The 17,749-nt window shown below is 40.4% G+C and overlaps 1 protein-coding gene and 2 long non-coding RNA genes across 3 annotated transcripts; 1 reads left to right on the top strand and 2 right to left on the bottom strand.

The window, feature by feature from the left end:
* Nucleotides 1-5,435: 5,435 nt before the first annotated feature.
* LOC116328043 (trace amine-associated receptor 1-like) lies at nucleotides 5,436-7,779 on the bottom strand. Its single transcript, XM_031749743.2, has 2 exons — nucleotides 7,150-7,779; nucleotides 5,436-6,230 (listed from the first exon to the last, which is right to left on the bottom strand). Exons 1-2 carry the CDS (start codon nucleotides 7,777-7,779, stop codon nucleotides 5,469-5,471), a joined length of 1,392 nt encoding a protein of 463 aa, XP_031605603.2. The 3' UTR covers nucleotides 5,436-5,468.
* Nucleotides 7,780-10,961: 3,182 nt separating this feature from the next.
* LOC120433125 lies at nucleotides 10,962-11,840 on the bottom strand. Its single transcript, XR_005608337.1, has 3 exons — nucleotides 11,405-11,840; nucleotides 11,186-11,316; nucleotides 10,962-11,094 (listed from the first exon to the last, which is right to left on the bottom strand). It is a non-coding gene; the product is annotated as an uncharacterized LOC120433125 (long non-coding RNA).
* Nucleotides 11,841-16,333: 4,493 nt separating this feature from the next.
* On the top strand, nucleotides 16,334-17,369 carry LOC120433319. Its single transcript, XR_005608491.1, has 3 exons — nucleotides 16,334-16,520; nucleotides 16,633-16,743; nucleotides 17,283-17,369. It is a non-coding gene; the product is annotated as an uncharacterized LOC120433319 (long non-coding RNA).
* Nucleotides 17,370-17,749: the final 380 nt, after the last annotated feature.

Genomic DNA, 17,749 nt, shown 5'->3' with positions numbered 1-17,749 from the left:
TACACTGTAAAAAGAAAAACCCTACTCAAATTTAAAAAAATGATGTCCAATGGTCACATCCAAAATATTTGACTTCATAGAATCCAAATTGAGTCACTTGATATGACCTGATACTTTTATGTTGATATAAACAATATTACTAGACTTGACTGAAACTTAAAATTTTGCATTGATCCAAATTGATTTTTTTTACATAGAACCATATTTTAATTATTGAACCAAGCTAATATATTGAAATTTAACCAACCTAATGTATTCACATCGAACCAAATTAACATGAACTAATATGTTTGTGTTGAAGCCAGGTAATTGATTTACATATATTCAAACTATATTTTTTACATTTCATTTTATTTCAGTTCAAAAATGCTCTGCATTTCCTATAAAAAAACAAGACAGTTGTCCAACCAATTATTTCAAAATTATTTATTGTTCCAAACCATTTTAACTATAATCAATAGAGAGGATTAGTAATATACAGATTTAGTGCTACGGCAGTGTGGTCGCAAATTTTGAAGCCATTCTGATAACCTTCTCCCACCAACGATGTGGAGATCCAAATCCAATTAAAATCAAGACACTCAAAAAGATGCTCTGTAAAAGAGTAGAATTCTTGGAACAGAGTTTAATACACTGAATCGTATGAACAGCAGGAAAAATACATACAGACATTTAGCAAGAGAATTACATAGCAGAAAGCAAGCAAAGCAAAACCCCGGGGTGTACAGCCTTAAGCACAGACAGCAGAGCAACACAGAGACGGACAGGTAGCAGCAGCAGGAGGAAAAAGAGCCCTGGGGGCGTCCTCTGGTCCCCTAATATAGGGACCAGTATCGCCGCCCCCTGCTGCTGGGTAACTTTCCCACACGCCCCGCACAGCTGCTGGGGTCAGATAGCGGCCAAGGTCTTGGCCAAAGGCCAGTCAGGACTCTGAGTACCCCTGCTCTGGCTTATCACAATAGGTCATGACACGGTCAAAGGTCACACATTAATCCTAATTATTAAATCTTATTCAGCAAGTGGCACAATCTTATAACATATAATACATAGGTTACATGCTTAAAAACACTTCAGTTTGGGTTCAAAGTGTGTGTGTGTGTGTGTGTGCTTTGTATGATATTTTATCGTTATGTGTTCAGGATCTCTGTTACAAGGTTACTGTTTTGGTTGTGCTGCATTAAAGACGTTGAGTGTGTATTGGAGGAGGTTAGTTACCAGAGCTGGAGAGTGAGTTATTCAGGTGAACTCTCAACAGCATTAACTGCCCTGTTACTGTACCAACTTAATAAACCTCGATGAGGCAAAAATGTCTTGTGCTTAAGACTCTATATGAAAGTTAAAATATATATGTTCAGTGCACATAGATATATAGTGTATATAGTTACATAGTTATACATATCACACAAAAATCCACCACAGCAGAAATGATTAGAGAAATGTTTGTTTTATAAAACCTGCAATCTTTTGAAAACCAGTATAAAACCTGCAACCTGTCTAAAACTGGCATAAAACCATTATAAAAACTCTTTTTAAACCAATTTGCAAGTACTCAAAAATGTTTATATATGTGCACTGTGCCTGTACAATGTAAAAAAAAAAATCTACACATGTATCAATGAAATCAACTTAAATCTCCCTTTCAAATGGGTGTTCTAATAATTTTTGAATGTGGAATACCACTGCTGGCCAACCAAGCAAAATAACCAAGCACACATGCGTGCAAACACACTACTGTGCAGTGTTAAGTTCACAATTAAGTTCGCGAATCTTAGAGGTCATCTTGTTAAAGTCAAGCTCCATCATAATCTTTTGAAGAGCCTCAAAGGTGAACCTGAATCCTCGTGGATATTCCATATTAAGAGCATAACAGAGTCCAAAGACCATTGCCACTCCAGCTGCCACAGAAGGCAACTCATTCAGGACTTCCACACCATCAATGATTATCCCGATGTCTCGAGGCTGATGTAGGAGGCTTGAGTTGTCCCTGAAGACGAAGAGTGCCATGGTGGTACTCTGCAGCTCTTCCTCAGCTTCATCTTTCTGGGATATCTTGAGGTAAAATATGGAACAAAATGTTCAAGTGAAGAACTGAAGTCTGGCACACCTGATAAATCTTTGACCATAATAAACTACTATTTTGATAGTTGTTTGGTCACAGACTATTAGAACAATTATTTGACTAATCAGATTGTGAATTGCATAATCATTAAATTAAATCAATGGTGGAACATTTTCATAAATGTTCCACAAAGCCCAAGAAAAAAAAGAAAACAATACAGAACCCTAAGATATTAACTTGATGAGTTGATTAATCGTTGCTGTTCTACATTAATCACTGCATTTAATAGCAGAGTTGTCAAATTTACATCAAGAGACTGCATCTCATGTAGAGACAGAACAGATATGGACATACCATGTATTCTTTTATCAAGTCCTCAACACGTTCTCCAAGGTAGATAATGAGAGATTTAAGTATACACTCCCTCCTAATGTCAGCCTCAGCATCCTGATCGGCACGGTGCGTTTGAGAGCAGTTCAGTTTAGCGCGGATGAACTCGCTTGTTGCGGTAGAAACATAAAGCGGACGTAACTGGGAACAGGGGCGAACCCATCTGGCTATGAAAAGTCGCGCGCAAAAGTCTTTGTCCGCAACGTCAAGGCCCGAAGAACAACAACAATTGCGATATATGTGTGTTTTTGTACTTTGCTCTGTCTGTGGTTCATTTTGATTGGTTTGATTTTTGGTTCTTGTGGAGGAAGTCGCCATGGTCCAAAGTCAATGGAGTATGGTTGCTAGGAGTTTTTTTTAAAGCCTTTTGTGGGAGTGCTTCTATATCACATCACGTGGGCACCACACACACCCGGGCCAATGAGGTGTAAAGGCGGTGGAAAAGCGTCATATGCTTTCTTGTCCCTAAATAAAAGTTTATACGTATATATGTATGTATGTGTATCTGGCGAGTGAGAGTGAAAATGTGTCTCCAAAATAAATTTTGTTGTAGTTGTGCTCTGTACTTGTATAATGACAATAAATCTCTTCATTCATTCAAGGACAAAGCCCACACTTCCTTTCAACATTTTAAAAGGTCACAGCCATAATCACTGACGTTACCAAAATAAAACTGTAACAGGATACAAATTCTCATTAGATACAGGGGTTAAAATGCTAACTGTCATGTTAATAGTTAATTATATACACCCTACCTGATCAAGAAACTCTAGGATTATGGCAGTTTTTGCTTTGGTTGTCCCTCCTTTCTTTCTGATTATTTTAAGTAGCTGTGGGGAGTGCTTGTCCTGCTGGGCCATGAATCTGGTTAGCAGGGGAACTGCAGTAACTCGCAGAAACTCTGCATTAATCTGTACATGAGTAGACAGTGTACAATACATTTTTTTAAAGACCAACTTTCAACAAGAAAAAGTCAAAACATATATTTCCCATTTCCAAACTATGATAAAAGGCATTAGTACAAAAAAGTTAAAGTTATGCCTCTTCCATCTGAAATAGACCTGGCCATCTTTCCAAGAGGTTCTTGATGTCAGGCTTCTTATCCACAACCTCTTTCCTCCTGAATTCGAAGGTCAGTGTATGATTTTCCTAAGCGCACCACTTCGAAGTGTTCCTGTGGCCAATGTAAACCATGTGTAAGAGTTAGACCAAAAAGGGTAGAATTTAACAAGTTTACACAGAAATGTCAAAAACTGCCCAAAACTGAAAGATTGCATTGTAAAAACCCATTATAACAGTTTCTAAGCAAAACAAGTTGTTAGGCTTCAGTTACTCTTTAAGTAGTTACACTCCAAAATAACAGGACACAACCAAAATGAAATGTTCCCTTTGCCCTCCATAGAAAATGTTGCTGCATTTATAACTGGACAGAGGAAATTAGTGGACAAGGATCTCCCACTAACTCACACAACGGATGTAACTAACTAAGAGATTGAGAATTTCCTTTTAGTTCTCAGTTTATTTGATATTGACAAAAGTTAGTCAATTTTGTCTGTTCTTCTGTAAAACGACCTAAGATTTATTTTTAGAATTAATATTTTGTTTCTAAGTGGAATTGACAATTTAGTCTGTTTTGTTTGTTCTATTTTGAAACTTAAACGCTTTAGCGGCTGCCTTTTGTGTAGTTTGCAATATTTGCCTTTATTTATCTGAAACTGAAGTCTCATGTTCCTTAAGTACATCTACCCTGTTGAACTTATTATGGGAAATAAATATTTTAATTAAAACAAGCTGCTGATTATTTCACATTTTACTTGTGAGCAACGGCACATTTAAATCTTACAAATATAGTTATTTGGCTTATATCGTGATATATATCGTTATCGCCTGAAATGAAAAAAACATATCGTGATATGAAAAAATCTTATATCGCCCAGCTCTAGGTCAATTTTTTGCTTTTAAAATTAAAATTTCTTCAGAAAATGCACATTTTTCCGAGCCGCGCCTGAAAGTCAATTGAAGGAATTAGTCTTATGTCATTGATCTTATATGCTGGCGTGTTATTTCTGTCTCTAAATCATGCACATTAATAATTATCTTTTGCGCTCGGTGTACACACACATATTTATATGAAGAGAGACGGAGACAAACGTGCGCGCACAAACACAAGCTTGTGTCTAGAAACCGCGAGCTCACCAGAAAAATTCAAACGAAGCGGAGCACGGAGTTATACTATGAATGTTATGAACTATGAACTTATGCTAGCTAGCTGTATCCACCACCGATGCATCGTGGTAACGCTAGCTAGTTAGTATACTGGTAAAAAACGGCTTTTTGCCTAACTTGCATTCCCGACTGTGATGGTCGGTTGCTGGTAACCAGTTCTAACGTCGCGCCGGATAGCTAGCTAGCTTGTAGCTAGCAGCTACAATCATGCAAAAATTGGGGGTGGCTGTCGACCCAGCTTAAATGGGGTTATTTTCTGCAATTTTGGCAATACAAATTATAAAAGCTTTTGTAACACACTTGGCTTTACTTACGTTTATTTTCAGATGAAATTAATCAAAGATGTGACACGATGTTTCCAGCAGCCATGCAGAATAAAAATGGGTCCCGGTCTATTTCTGGTGGGCGTGTTCAAGTGCAAATCACTTTGACTCAAATTAAAGATATTATCTGTTCAACGTGGAAAGAAATATATGTTTTGAGAGAAATCAAAAACTTTGCGTTGTGTCCTTTGTACAGATATTTAGTTTCATCCAAATCAAAAGTGGTATTTTAAAATACAAAAAGAAAGGGTTTCACAATCAAATCAATGATTTTATTCTGTTTTGAATGGCACTTATTAGATTGAATGAATGACTGCATGTTAGACTTTTTTCAGTGTATATATTATCTGTTTAAGTCAAATGCAGGTCAAAATAGAGCTAAAAAGACAGAAAAGTTAATATTATATTTTCTTTTTCACATTTTTAGAATTGACTACATCCACTGGGATTTTTAAACACCCTCAAGCATGTCAGAACAGTTTTGAGTTCCTATAGTCACTCTGAAATGTTTTTCCAGAAATTATTAATCTAAAAGCTGATCTGAACCAGCAAAAGAAAGCATAGATAAAAGGATTTATCACTGAATTTAACAGCGCTATCCAATTAAGAAATTCAGTCAGAGGAAGTACAATGTAAACATAGCTGAAGGAAAGAACAGTGGTGCAAAGAAAGAAAGGCAACCAACACATGAGGAAAAGGCCCATAACAATAGCCAAAGTTTTGGTGGCCTTCCTCTTCTTCTTACTATCAGCCGTGCCAAACTTTGTTGTGGTTTGGATGCTGCGTACTTGTCTCTGTGCAACAAGGAAAATCTTCAGATAGATACGCAGCATTATGATCACTGGGAGGTAAAATGAGAAAATAAGTCCCATTATGTTTCGTACTGCAGCATTAGTTAAACACTTTCTGGCACATTTTTCTTGCTTCCCTCCAACAATTACAAAGCTGATTCCAATTAACACCGAAATACCCCAGATCATGAGAACCATGATATTTACAACATAACTGTTTATCTTAGCTTTATATGTCAGAGGTTGACATACTGCATAATATCTGTCAATAGAAATACAACATAGATTCAGAATAGAAGCTGTGCACAATGAGACATCAAAGCTGCCTCGTACTTTGCAAAGTAAATCATCATAGTAAAGACATGAGGTTAACACTACAAACCCAACAAGCAGGTCAGCCACAGCCAGAGAGAGAATGAGAGAATTAGTAGGAGTGTGGAGCTGTTGTTTTCAAAAACTGTTGTTTTCTCACTCCTTCTGTGGCTGGAATTAAAAAGACTGCTTTTCCTGAAGCCGTGAAGCTGAAGCCGTGTTGGATTTAAAAGTATGTATTCATCCTGTTCCTCCCGGGCCTGGATCAATAATTCCAGACACTGTTAACTCAAAGACTGATTGTGAGCTCAGGTGAGTTCCCAGCTGAAATAAAACTGCGCATGGTCTTTGTTCATCCTCTATGTCCAGTTGAGAATGAATCTGTGCACTCTCACATTAAATTAAATGAACTCAAATTAGTAGTGTCATCTCCAGTCTTAACAGAGGGTAATGATACAATGAATGGGAGAACTGACTGACATTTTAATCACCCTGTCTCAGTTCTTTTAACTGTAAGTTTCAGAAAATAATGTGGTTTGTTGGCTTGAAATAAAATATTCCCCACTGCTGGTACTACAGCTTACTACAACTACCACAAGCAACTCACAGCAGTTAGTGCCAAACATACACTGGTAAAATACAACATTAACTGAAGGTCCATTTCATCTCTGATTAGCTCTCCAACTTCCTCCGCTAACACCGATGGACACAGCTCAAGCCTGGGAATGGTAAGATCAGGCTTAAGGGCAAGTTTGGCTTTCCTGAATACAAACGCAAACTCTGTCTCACCATGTTTGTTCGTTAACTTCAGGTAAGCCACAGCTGCAATTGCCTGGGTTGATGCATCACAGAAGACACAGATTTCTGTATGCTTCGCACCAAGTAAGGAGAAGGAGCAGTACGGCCTTGTGATATGGATTTGCTTGAGATGTTTGAGAGCATTCTTCCATTCTGACCACTCCTTGAACAAGCCCTCTGGAAGAGTCTCTTCCCACCTACAAGTCTCTTTGATCAGTTCCCGCAACAATGTTCTCCCCTTGATACTCACTGGCACTGCAAACCCCAGCAGGTCAAAAAGGCTGTTGATTGTGGACAGAACACCTGTTTTTGTGTAAGGCTTTTCAGTTTGCGAGACCCTGAATGTGAAAGTGTCCCCTTCAATGTCCCAACATACTCCTGGAAGAAACTCTGTGTTAAGATCTATCTCCTTGAGCCCGCTTGCTAAGTCTACAGTAGGGAATGCCTTCATGACAATTGGCCTGTTTGAGGCTATTTTGTGGAGTCTCAGGTTGGATGCAGCAAGCAGTTCCTGTGCGTCTTTAAGGAGCTTGATTGCCTCTGACTCAGTGGGGAGGGATTGGAGTTCACTGTCAACATAGAAGTGTCTTTGGACAAACTGCTTGGCTTCAGAAGAGTGCTGTGTGTTGGACAGGTGTGCCGCCTTTCTCAGACCGAAAATTAATACCGCTGGGGAAGGGCTGTTGCCGAACACATTCACTTTCATTCTGTACTTGACAATTGGCTCTCTTGGGTCATTGTTGCGGTACCACAGGAACTGGAGGAAGTTCCTGTGGTCTTCTGGCACCTGAAAGCAGTGGAACTTTTGTTGTATGTCTGCTGTGACAGCCACCGTTTCTTCTCTGAAACGGATGAGCACCCCCACCAGACTGTTGTTCATATTTGGACCTTTGAGCAGCACATCATTTAAGCACACTCCCTGAAACTTAGCACTCGAGTCAAACACCACCCTGATGTTCCCAGGTTCCTTTGGGTGATAAACACCCAAGATGGGCAGATACCAGCATTCTTCTTCTTCTTGTGAAGAAGAAAAATGGTTCGGTTAGATCTCTGTCAAACAACCCCTGCATGAAATACATAAAATGTCTCTCCATCTCAGGACATTTCTTTAATGTCCGGCACAGTGACTCTAAGCAGCTGAGTGCTTGGTTTCTGGGAGGTGGGTTCTCGGTGTACGGAAAGGAAGTGGAGCTTTCCAGCTATTTGCATTGTCTTGGTAAAAGTCTCTTTCCATAATCTGCAGAAAGGCTTGGTCATCAAAGGGAAGGGGCCAGCTCTTCATCTTTTTCACTTTGCTGAAATATGTGTTTCCCTATTTGACATGAGCTGTGAGTGTCCCAGGGTTTGTTGTGTGACTGTGGCTGCTCTTTGATATGAAAACTGTTCTGACAGGGTGTTAGGAGATTTGGACGCCGATTCTCTAGAACGCTCATTCTGTATGTGCCCATGATGGCTGGCTTATGGGCTCCCCCTAGGCATACATCCCCTATAATAACCCACCCAAGTGCAAGTTTCTGAGCAAATGGAGCACTGACTGGTCCATTCACTCGTTCATGCACTTTGTGCACATGTATCATGTCTCGTCCTAACAGCAACATAATCTCGGCCTCAGGGTCTAGGGGCCGCATGTGACCTGCTAGGTGTTTGAGGTGTGGATGGGCTAGAGCAACCTCTTGCATTGGGATTTCAGTCTTGTTGTCTGGAACAGAGTCATACTCGACCAAGGAAGGCAGTGGAGAGCTGAACTGGGCATCTACGGACTGTATAAAGAGGTTCTCAGCTAAGCGGCCATTTGCGGTGGAAACCCCAGTACATGTCTTAAGTGTGTATTGTGCTAGGTTGCTCATTGGGATGCCAAAGATGTCGAAAAGATTTGACTTCGCTAATGACCTATTGCTCTGGTCATCTATGATAGTGTAAACCTTGACTTTTTGTCTGGATGCTCCTTTGGATAAATGTAGGCTTGACATATTTTTGAGAAGGAGCGCCCCCCACCTAAGTCCCCACAAACTTGAGTGCATGCTGAGCTAGTCTCTAAGTCTGGGCTACTCTCCCTGCTATGCTCCTCCCTGTGCTCCCTGTCCTGGTCTGGAGCAATGTTTCGAGCCTTTGTGTTTTGTGTCCATGGAGCTGGACCTGCATGCAGTGCTGCAATGTGTTTGTTACTGTTACACTCTAAGCAAGCAATCTCTTCCTTACAGTCTTTGGCTTGGTGAGCTGAGGAATCACAGCACCTAAAACAGATGTTGTGTTCTCTGAGGTATGCCTTACGCTCATCTAACATCTTTTCCCTGAAACCTCTGCACTTCTTTAACGAGTGTGGTTTCTTATGGATGGGACACTGTTTGTGAACTCAATTGCGCTGCCCAAGCTTGGTTTGTAAGTTTTGTTTACCTCTGTATTGTCGACAGTAAGAGACGGTCTTGACTTGACAAATCTTGTATAGTGGTGTCATGAGTTGTTGGATGGGATGTGGGACCTGATACAGTAGAATTTAAAACGGATGTCATTTTCATTTTTGCTTCATCTTGTATGAAGTAACAGAAGAATGAAAATGAAGGGAAATATACATCATGTCTTTGCTTGTATTTAGTCCCCTCTGACATCCACTTGTCTTGAAGATTTGTTGGCAACTTATCAACTATTGGGGCAATGACACGCAATGTGTCCAAATACACTAGTCCATGTAAAGACCCTTCTGATTTGGCTGCATCAATTTCAGAAAGTAGGTCGCCAAGTTCTCTGAGGTTCAGGGGGTCTTTGTTTGACACTCCAGGGTCTCCCAAGGAGTGACTTCTCAATAGCCTCTGGAGTGCCATATGGGTGTAAAGTGTTTAGGGTCTGGTAAGTCTTCTCTGCAATGCTCTGGTGAATATCCAAGGTACCTCTGTAGTCTGTATGGCTGGGTTGAAGCTGGAAGCTGGTATAGCGCGTCAGAGTTCAGCTTTGGTTGTGGGTGCTCTTGACCCTGTCGTGATTCCCCATGTTGTTTTCCTGACGCATGTGATGACCACATTTCCCCATTCACCTCCTCTAATATTGCTGCTTCAAAAACATTGGCTTCAGCGAGTGCAGTTTCTGCTTCCTTTTCTTCTTTAAGTGCTTCTAACGTAGCACTTAACTCTGCTTGCCTCATTTTCACCTCAATCTCCCGTCATGTTAACTTTGCTCTGATACATGCTGCTTCGGCCTTTGCCCATGCTTCTACTGCTGCTTTGGCGAGTTAACTGCGGGATTTGGATGTTGATCCAAAGCAGGTGGACCGGATCTCCAGGTGCTCCTCCTCCGCTGACAACATCACATCTGGGTCAGATGTCTGGGAGACTGTGCAATGTGCCTCCAGAAGTAGCCATTTCACCAGTCTTTTTACTATTCTGCCTAGTTAAGTGTGAGGGCAGAATAAAACTCAAACCAAAAATGTAAGAAAATAGAGAACTAAACTGGGAATAAAGAACTAAGAAGCGGGGAGGAAAACACACTGCAGAGAAGCCACATGAAGGTCAACGACGTGTTTAATGGATCCTTCAGAGGACCCGGCCTTCGTGGTCTACGTGGGCCGCGTCCTCCGAAGACCGAGAAGGCCAGAAGTGCAAGGCTTGTGAAATGGGACGGTCTAGCCTCTGCCGCACTGCTCAGGTTGCCTAGCAACCATGATCCTAACCACTGGAAACGTTTCATACAGCATTTTTGATAGAAAGGAAGGAGAACATTTTTTTGTTCATCTGTTTGTTTTTATATGAGCTCTGTTTGATTTGATAAGTATCTGAGGCTGAGACCACGGGCCTCTAAAAACATGATTGTTGGGCTTCATTTCTGTACTGAACTGTAATTTTAAGATTAAATAGTAAATAACATTTAGCTAATGTTGTTCATGAGACTAAAGTAATCAAACTTTGGTAATATAAATATAATATGGCCAATATTAAAGTTATTATTATATTAATCATTATTAGTTATTAGAGCAGTGAACTTGAACTCTGTCAAATTCTGAGCTTCTGTTAGGCTCAACGAACGGACTCTATGGCAGAATACACAGAAACGCAGGGAATGCAGAAAGTGCTCTTTATTTACAGTGTCTGGATTATTTACATAGGGTGGGAGATTATGTCCAGTGATAAATAAACAGAGGGAAACCAGGGAAGGGGGCTGACACACACTCGGAGGGAAAGGGGTAATCGGCGCACGCAGGGTGGATCTATAAGAAAAAGGAAAACAAAATTTTAGGGGAAGATACCAAACAATCGGTAAAAAGTGACAATAAACATGGGGAGAGCTGGAGAGCTCACTTGTCACACTGGCAGTACAAGCTCGGGCGAAAATCTCTGGGATGCGAAGATAAAGATGCGATTGATGTTTGAAGTGATCCCGGAAATACGGCTTCACCAGCAGCTGACAGGCAAGCGGGTGATGGATCCGGCTAAGAATACAGGACAACAGGTAAGCAGACAAAATCCAAAACATGGGTTGACCGTAGTGCACACCGCGGAGATTAACAAACACGTTACCACTCAGATAGGCGACAGTACTCCGACACCAGACGTCTGTCGCGCTGCTCCTAAATAACGCTCCATCAAATGATGTCTGATGAACCGCCGATGTACCAGCATCCCGTCACACACCGCCCCACCTACCTGTGCTGAAAAAGGGAAGCAAACCCATGACACCACACCAGAGAAAACCCAGCAACTCCTAATAGCTTCAGTAAAGATTCAAGTTACATTTATCTATAACCTTAAATCGTCACTCAAAGACAAGTATCTTTTACAGTGTATATATAGATGTATTACATATAAGAGACAAATATTATTCTTTTATTATGTTGGCAGTACTAAATTTGGCTCAGTGCTTACAAATTAGGGGTGCAACAATACTCGTATCGATATTGAACCGTTCGATACAGTGCTTTCGGTTCGGTACGCATATGTATCGAACAATACAAAATTTTACATTTATTTTATCAACTTTTCTTCTGACGATGCTGTCTGTGTTGAGCGCTCAGTGGATCTGCGTTCGACTACCCCGCCTAGGCTGCACTGTCGAGTGCAGATCCACTGAGCGGAGCGCAAGCTAGTATTAAACCCCGATCCTTTTGTCCCCATGATAGAACAGAGAAAACCAACTCATAGTGTGTTAAAACATTTATATTTCTTTTTATTCAATCATCTTCCGGAAGAGAGAGACCCCTGCGCAGCTCAAACACCAGTTGCAAGAGCTCTAACATTAGAATCATAAACTGTGTCTCATATAGGTGTTATTTTGGTACTTTACACGTCACACAGTCTCAAACATTGCTTATATGGAATGTTCCTCATTTCTGTGTCTTATCTATTAATATGCCTGTGCACTAAAACTTCCTGTTTTTCAGTCTGGCTGAGCACTTACTTTGTGAGTCAAAGGTGGCCTTGCTCTACAAGCCTTCATTATTAAAGTACATAAAACAATATAATAGGAAAATAAGGATACTAAGGATACTAAGGATATTGAATAGTGGTATTGTAAAGCGTGTTGAGGTGTTCCGAAAAGCGCTATATAAATGCAATCCATTATTGTTATTATTTTTATTATTGATTTCCTGACAGTTCTTCCCCTTTTTGTGTTTTGTAAGAAACACAACATAATTCCTAATTTATCACATTAAGTTTACTTCAATCCAATCCAATTCAATTTTATTTATATAGCGCCAAATCAAAACAAAAGTTGCCTCAAGGCGCTTCATAGATACAGAGGAAAACCCAACAATCATATGACCCCCTATGAGCAAGCAGTTTGGCGACAATGGGAAGGAAAAACTCCCTTTTAACAGGAAGAAACCTCCGGCAGAACCAGGCTCAGGTAGGGGCAGCCACCTGCTGCGACCGGTTGGGGTGAGATAACAGAGACTTTTAGGAGAGAGACCTAATATTTACTAATCCACATTTCACTGTTTTACTCTTTGGTTCACATGTGGATTCTGTATTGTTCTTTCTTTGTGATTGTTTATGTTTAAGATGTTTATTGCTGGCTTTTAGTTTGTTTTTGTCTGTCTGGGAGCTGACATAGTCTCTGTGGAGAAGGATTTTTGACGGGGTAGCATCAGGAGAGAAGCTCCAGAGAGGCGTGTTCCATGTTAAAAGCTAAAATATAACAAAAGAGATTATGCTAAACAAAACAAAACCTTTCACTTGCCCAACCCTATCTGTCCCCTCAACGGGTTGTATGTTTTCAATGTTTCCTTATTATTTTGTCATAAAAATAAATCAAACAAATAAATCAAGCTGTGTGACAGCACCTTGCGTTTATGCCGGGCTGTGAGCTGCCCTAAATCTATTTCCTACACCCCGTTTTCAATTAGAATCCCTTCCCTCAGTGCACACTGTAAAGTCTAAACAGATACAATTAGCTTCTCCTGGTAAAAGGTCCTAGATTATTTTCTCAACCTTTGGAAACAGCCTCTATAAAGTTAACCCGTTTCATCTTTAAAATTTAGGCCTGGTTTCTTCGCCCCCTTTAACGGGTAGCGCACTGTGTTTGGGCAATTTACATAACATAAAAATCCTGCAGCTATTCCTAAAGTCTCTCTCATCACTTTTATGCTCCCATTATAACCTGTGTCTAACAAGCTTTTGATCTTCTTTGCAATGTAAACAACTAGGTGTCTTTGTGCTCTGTTCTTCTCCTTTCTCTGGTTGGTTCCATTCGGTCTCGGGCTTCCAGGATTCTCGCCACCCCTGTGGTCGCTGTGGTCCTGGAATCTTCTCCTGTAAAGGATAGAAAACAAAAAGCCTCTCTCTCCTACACTTCACTAATCTACCTTGTTCATCTAACGTTCCTTTAATCATTCAAAGTTGTTTCACCATATCATGTTCTGGGCTCTGTCCTTTATATTAACTTTACTTAATCTCAATGCTCTTTATGTGTGTAAGCAACACTTTTAGTTTTATTAAACACACCCAGGGTAAGATATAAACCATCACCCTCTGAGCATAAAAACAGACAGAGATCTTCTCCAAACAGCTCAATTCAGAATGGTTTCATTCATCAGGGTTACGCCCCTTCATGCGTCACAAATGAACATAATATACATCAGTTACAGCAAATGGTCAATCTTAAACCCCTAAAATTAGACAGAGAGGTTCCTCTTTCTATCACACCTTCCATACAAGGCAATAAGTTTCAAGCCTACATGGTCCCTGAGGCAGATGCTCTTCTTTAACCTCCTAAGACCTGAACTCTTCCACGGCATGCATTTTTAATTTCTCTTTGATAGTTGGGCTGATTGGGACCTGATGAATGTAAAAACAAAGAATTACCAGATTTTTCTTTTAACCTGATTTTTGTTTCTAAGAAAAATGAGCCACATATGAGGATATTTGTTTAAAATTTCGATAGAACAGTAGCAGGATAATGTCCTTGTAAGTGGATATCAGGCCCTTGTAGAGCAAAATTGAGTATTTTCGTCTAAATAACCCAAAATGTGATGTCCACGTATGTGGACACCAGGTCCTAGGAGGTTAACTAATCTCCTGTCATCTGTTACCAAGTAGACTAAAATGCAGTTAGAAGCTAAATGAATTTCAGGCCTTTGCCCTGGCAGGTTTATGGATTCTATGTGTTTGTAAGCATGTATGCGGTTTATCCTTCTATGCTCCAAGTCACTTACACAATAGATTGTTTGGACATCGCGCCAAACAAAGCTTAAAACCTTCAATAGACTGGGCATCAACTCCTTCATGAGCACAATCGCAATGTGTATAAAAATCATTTCTACGTATATAATCTTCAATGTTATTCATTTGGGTAAGCAACACTTTTAACACCCTCTTAAGATGCTCTCTCCTTCTCTCATCTGATCATCTCAAGCATGTCCTGTACAAAACTTGCTTCCTCTTTTCAACACACATACCACATTTGCCCTATATGGCTGTGTCGACATGTTTCCTATCAACTTATTCATGGCATGTCTATCTTTACAGCTTCTGCATCACCAGTTCCTACACAAAGACAAAGCAAACTGTGTTTCACCTCTACCCTAGAAATAAATCTATGTAATATCTGTATGTGTAAGCCTGCATTATAACCACTTATTCTAGAAATCAAAAAGAAATAAAACCTTTTCTACTCCTAAAATCTTCGCTAGTTTTCCCCAAAGCATATCTTTTATTCAAAGTGTCCCGCAGTTTCCCTTTAAGTTTGGTGTACAGCTTCTTATGAACACCAGCATTTTATCTTCTACACAGGATTCAGTTCATTTTAATCCTTTAACTTAAACATGAAAATAACAATTTCTGCCTCAGTTTTACCATATCTAAATGATCAAAACCCCCAAAAGTCATAAAATGATCCTAAAACCCATTTCAAATTAAACCTTAAATCCCCCCTTTATGTGGCACAAAAGTAGTAATATACCTATAGCTTTTTTGCCCCCCCCCCCACCCGCATCCCCCCTCCCCTATCCCCCTCCGCGTTCATGTGTGCGCGTGAACGGACCTTGCGCGTGAACGGACTTTGCGCGTGAACGGACTTGTGAGTTCAGAGGTCATATGTGTTTACATGTGTTTAATAGCGTTTTATTTAATGAAACCATTATGTGTTTTAATTAAACTCTTTTTTAAAGGATTGTATAGGTCTCAGAGTTCTGTTATTTAGACATAGATGATTTAATTTAACTAGTTTAGGGGTATTTTGCTTTTTTCTTTAGGGCTCTGAAACACACAGAGGCTAATAGTTTTTAAACAGAAAGTTTTTCCACCTTCTAAAAAACACATATTCACACGCAGCATTTAATTTAACTAGTTTAGGAGCATTTTGCTTTTTTCTTTAGGGCTCTGAAACACACAGAGGCTAATAGTTTCAAACAGAATACCACAAACAGCAGGCATTCCTTTAGAAATAAACAGGGATTCTTAATTCTGCAACAGCTAGACAGAGTGGGGTTACAGTTAGACCCCCTACAGTCAGCAGAAGAGGTCATCCTTATCAAGAGCATCTCAATTGTACTGCCATAGTTTTCAATACAAACAGTCTCCTTTATCTTATGGCAGATGGCCGGCGGTGCCAGGTCCATCGGTGCCACCAATGCTTTTATCATGCCATTACACTTTCTACTGACCATCCACCAAACAGGCATCACCTTTTGTTTACACCTTTATCTCTGCATCTCAGAGGTCAGCTGAAACAAGCCCCACACCTATATAAAATACACTAATCAGCCACACACACTGAGGGCCGGCTGTGCCAGGTCCATCGGAGCCACCAATGCTTTTATCAAGCCATTACACTTTCTACTGACCATCCTCCAAACAGGTTTCACCTTTTGTTTACACCTTTATCTCTGCATCTCAGAGGTCAGCTGAAACAAGCCCCACCTATATAAAAGGCCATAATCAGTCACATTGTATTTTTCCTCACTACTTTACATCGGTCATTGAGAGCATAACACTGTTCATCAGCACGGACAACAACCCTAAGAGCGTTCTTTTTAACATGGACAGCATATATGGTAGGTAAAACAAGACTATTAACGGATTCTTAAATTTATACAACTGTATATCAAAAAATATTCAAACTGTTTTCTCTTCTAAACAAAAGCCTGATTTTTAGGAACTTGGCACACTGGGACACCCCACGCGGCACTTACACAAGGTTTGTATTTCTTCTTCTCACACAAAACAGCTTGTGCCTCATTGTTTAGAAGCAATCTTACCTGTTTCACACATAGTAACATTTAAATGTGTATTTCTCATTCTTTCTACAGGATCACAAAGCTATATAGGGCAAACAACACCTCTAACTAAGGAGTGCAGGATGACGTCGGCATCAACCATGACGAACAGCCAGAACATCGCCCAAGCCACACAAGCTCTAGGTACGTGTACAGGTGTATGTACCCGATGCCCCTCATCGTAAAAAAGCAACGCTGTAAAGCGTCAGAGATGGGTCTAAATTTAAGTTAGAATAGCAAGGCAGTAATAGGTATGTGTATACCGTTAAATATAACAGCGGAGCAGTTATACCAGCGTGAGATTGTGGTGAGGGAGTGTTTGGGGAGTCACAAGTCATGTTTGCGCTGTCTTGGACAATGTAGTCATCCCAGAGATGCTGTATGTTTCCCAGTGGAACAGTCCAACAGGCCCTGAGCTTTACAGTGCGAGGCTGATCGTTTTAACCGTAGACCCGATGACTTTATTATTCTCAGGGTATGTGATGACAGGGAAAGTCTTGTTGGTGCCAGAGGGGTTGAAAACTGGAGGTTAAATCCTTACCCTCTGAGCATAGAAGAGCCGCACTACATGGTTTAAGGATATGGTTTTTATACAGTGGCATAAATGTGTGTGTGTGTGTGTGTGTGTGTGTGTGTGTCTATGCAACAAAATATAAAATCTTTTTTATTGTTCCCATTTTCAGAGCGAGACATGCATGCGTGGGACCTCTCAGACTCGGCTCAAGACATTCCGATTCATCCCTGCCATTCGCCTGTTTGTACGCTTGTACACAGTCGATGGGACTAAAACACAATTCAGCAGGATAGCAGAACACACCATGACTGAACTGAGATCATCACAACATATAGTATGCGCAATTAACGACAATATTGCACAGCTGCTAGAAGCAAGTCATTATGCCCGTCGTGTTAAACCAGCCATGCTTCGCATGATTGGTAACTACTGGGCTGGGAGACACCTGGTTTAATGTATGTTGTTCAGTATTCATTGTCTGTGTGAATGAAATAAAAAGACATGTCAACACCGACACCTTAGTCATTTGCGGTCGACTTTGCTTATACAATAGAGAAAAGCAACAATACAGCGTGTTTCTCTGCTCCAAGACATCGCTGGGCCTTTCACACGGTGAGCATGTCTGTTATACCCAGC

This window comes from Oreochromis aureus, linkage group 15 (assembly GCF_013358895.1).
Source record: "Oreochromis aureus strain Israel breed Guangdong linkage group 15, ZZ_aureus, whole genome shotgun sequence".
Taxonomy (NCBI): Eukaryota; Metazoa; Chordata; class Actinopteri; order Cichliformes; family Cichlidae; genus Oreochromis; species Oreochromis aureus.
The sequence above is the reverse complement of the archived record's forward strand: the minus strand, read 5'-3'. Positions and strand labels throughout refer to the sequence as shown.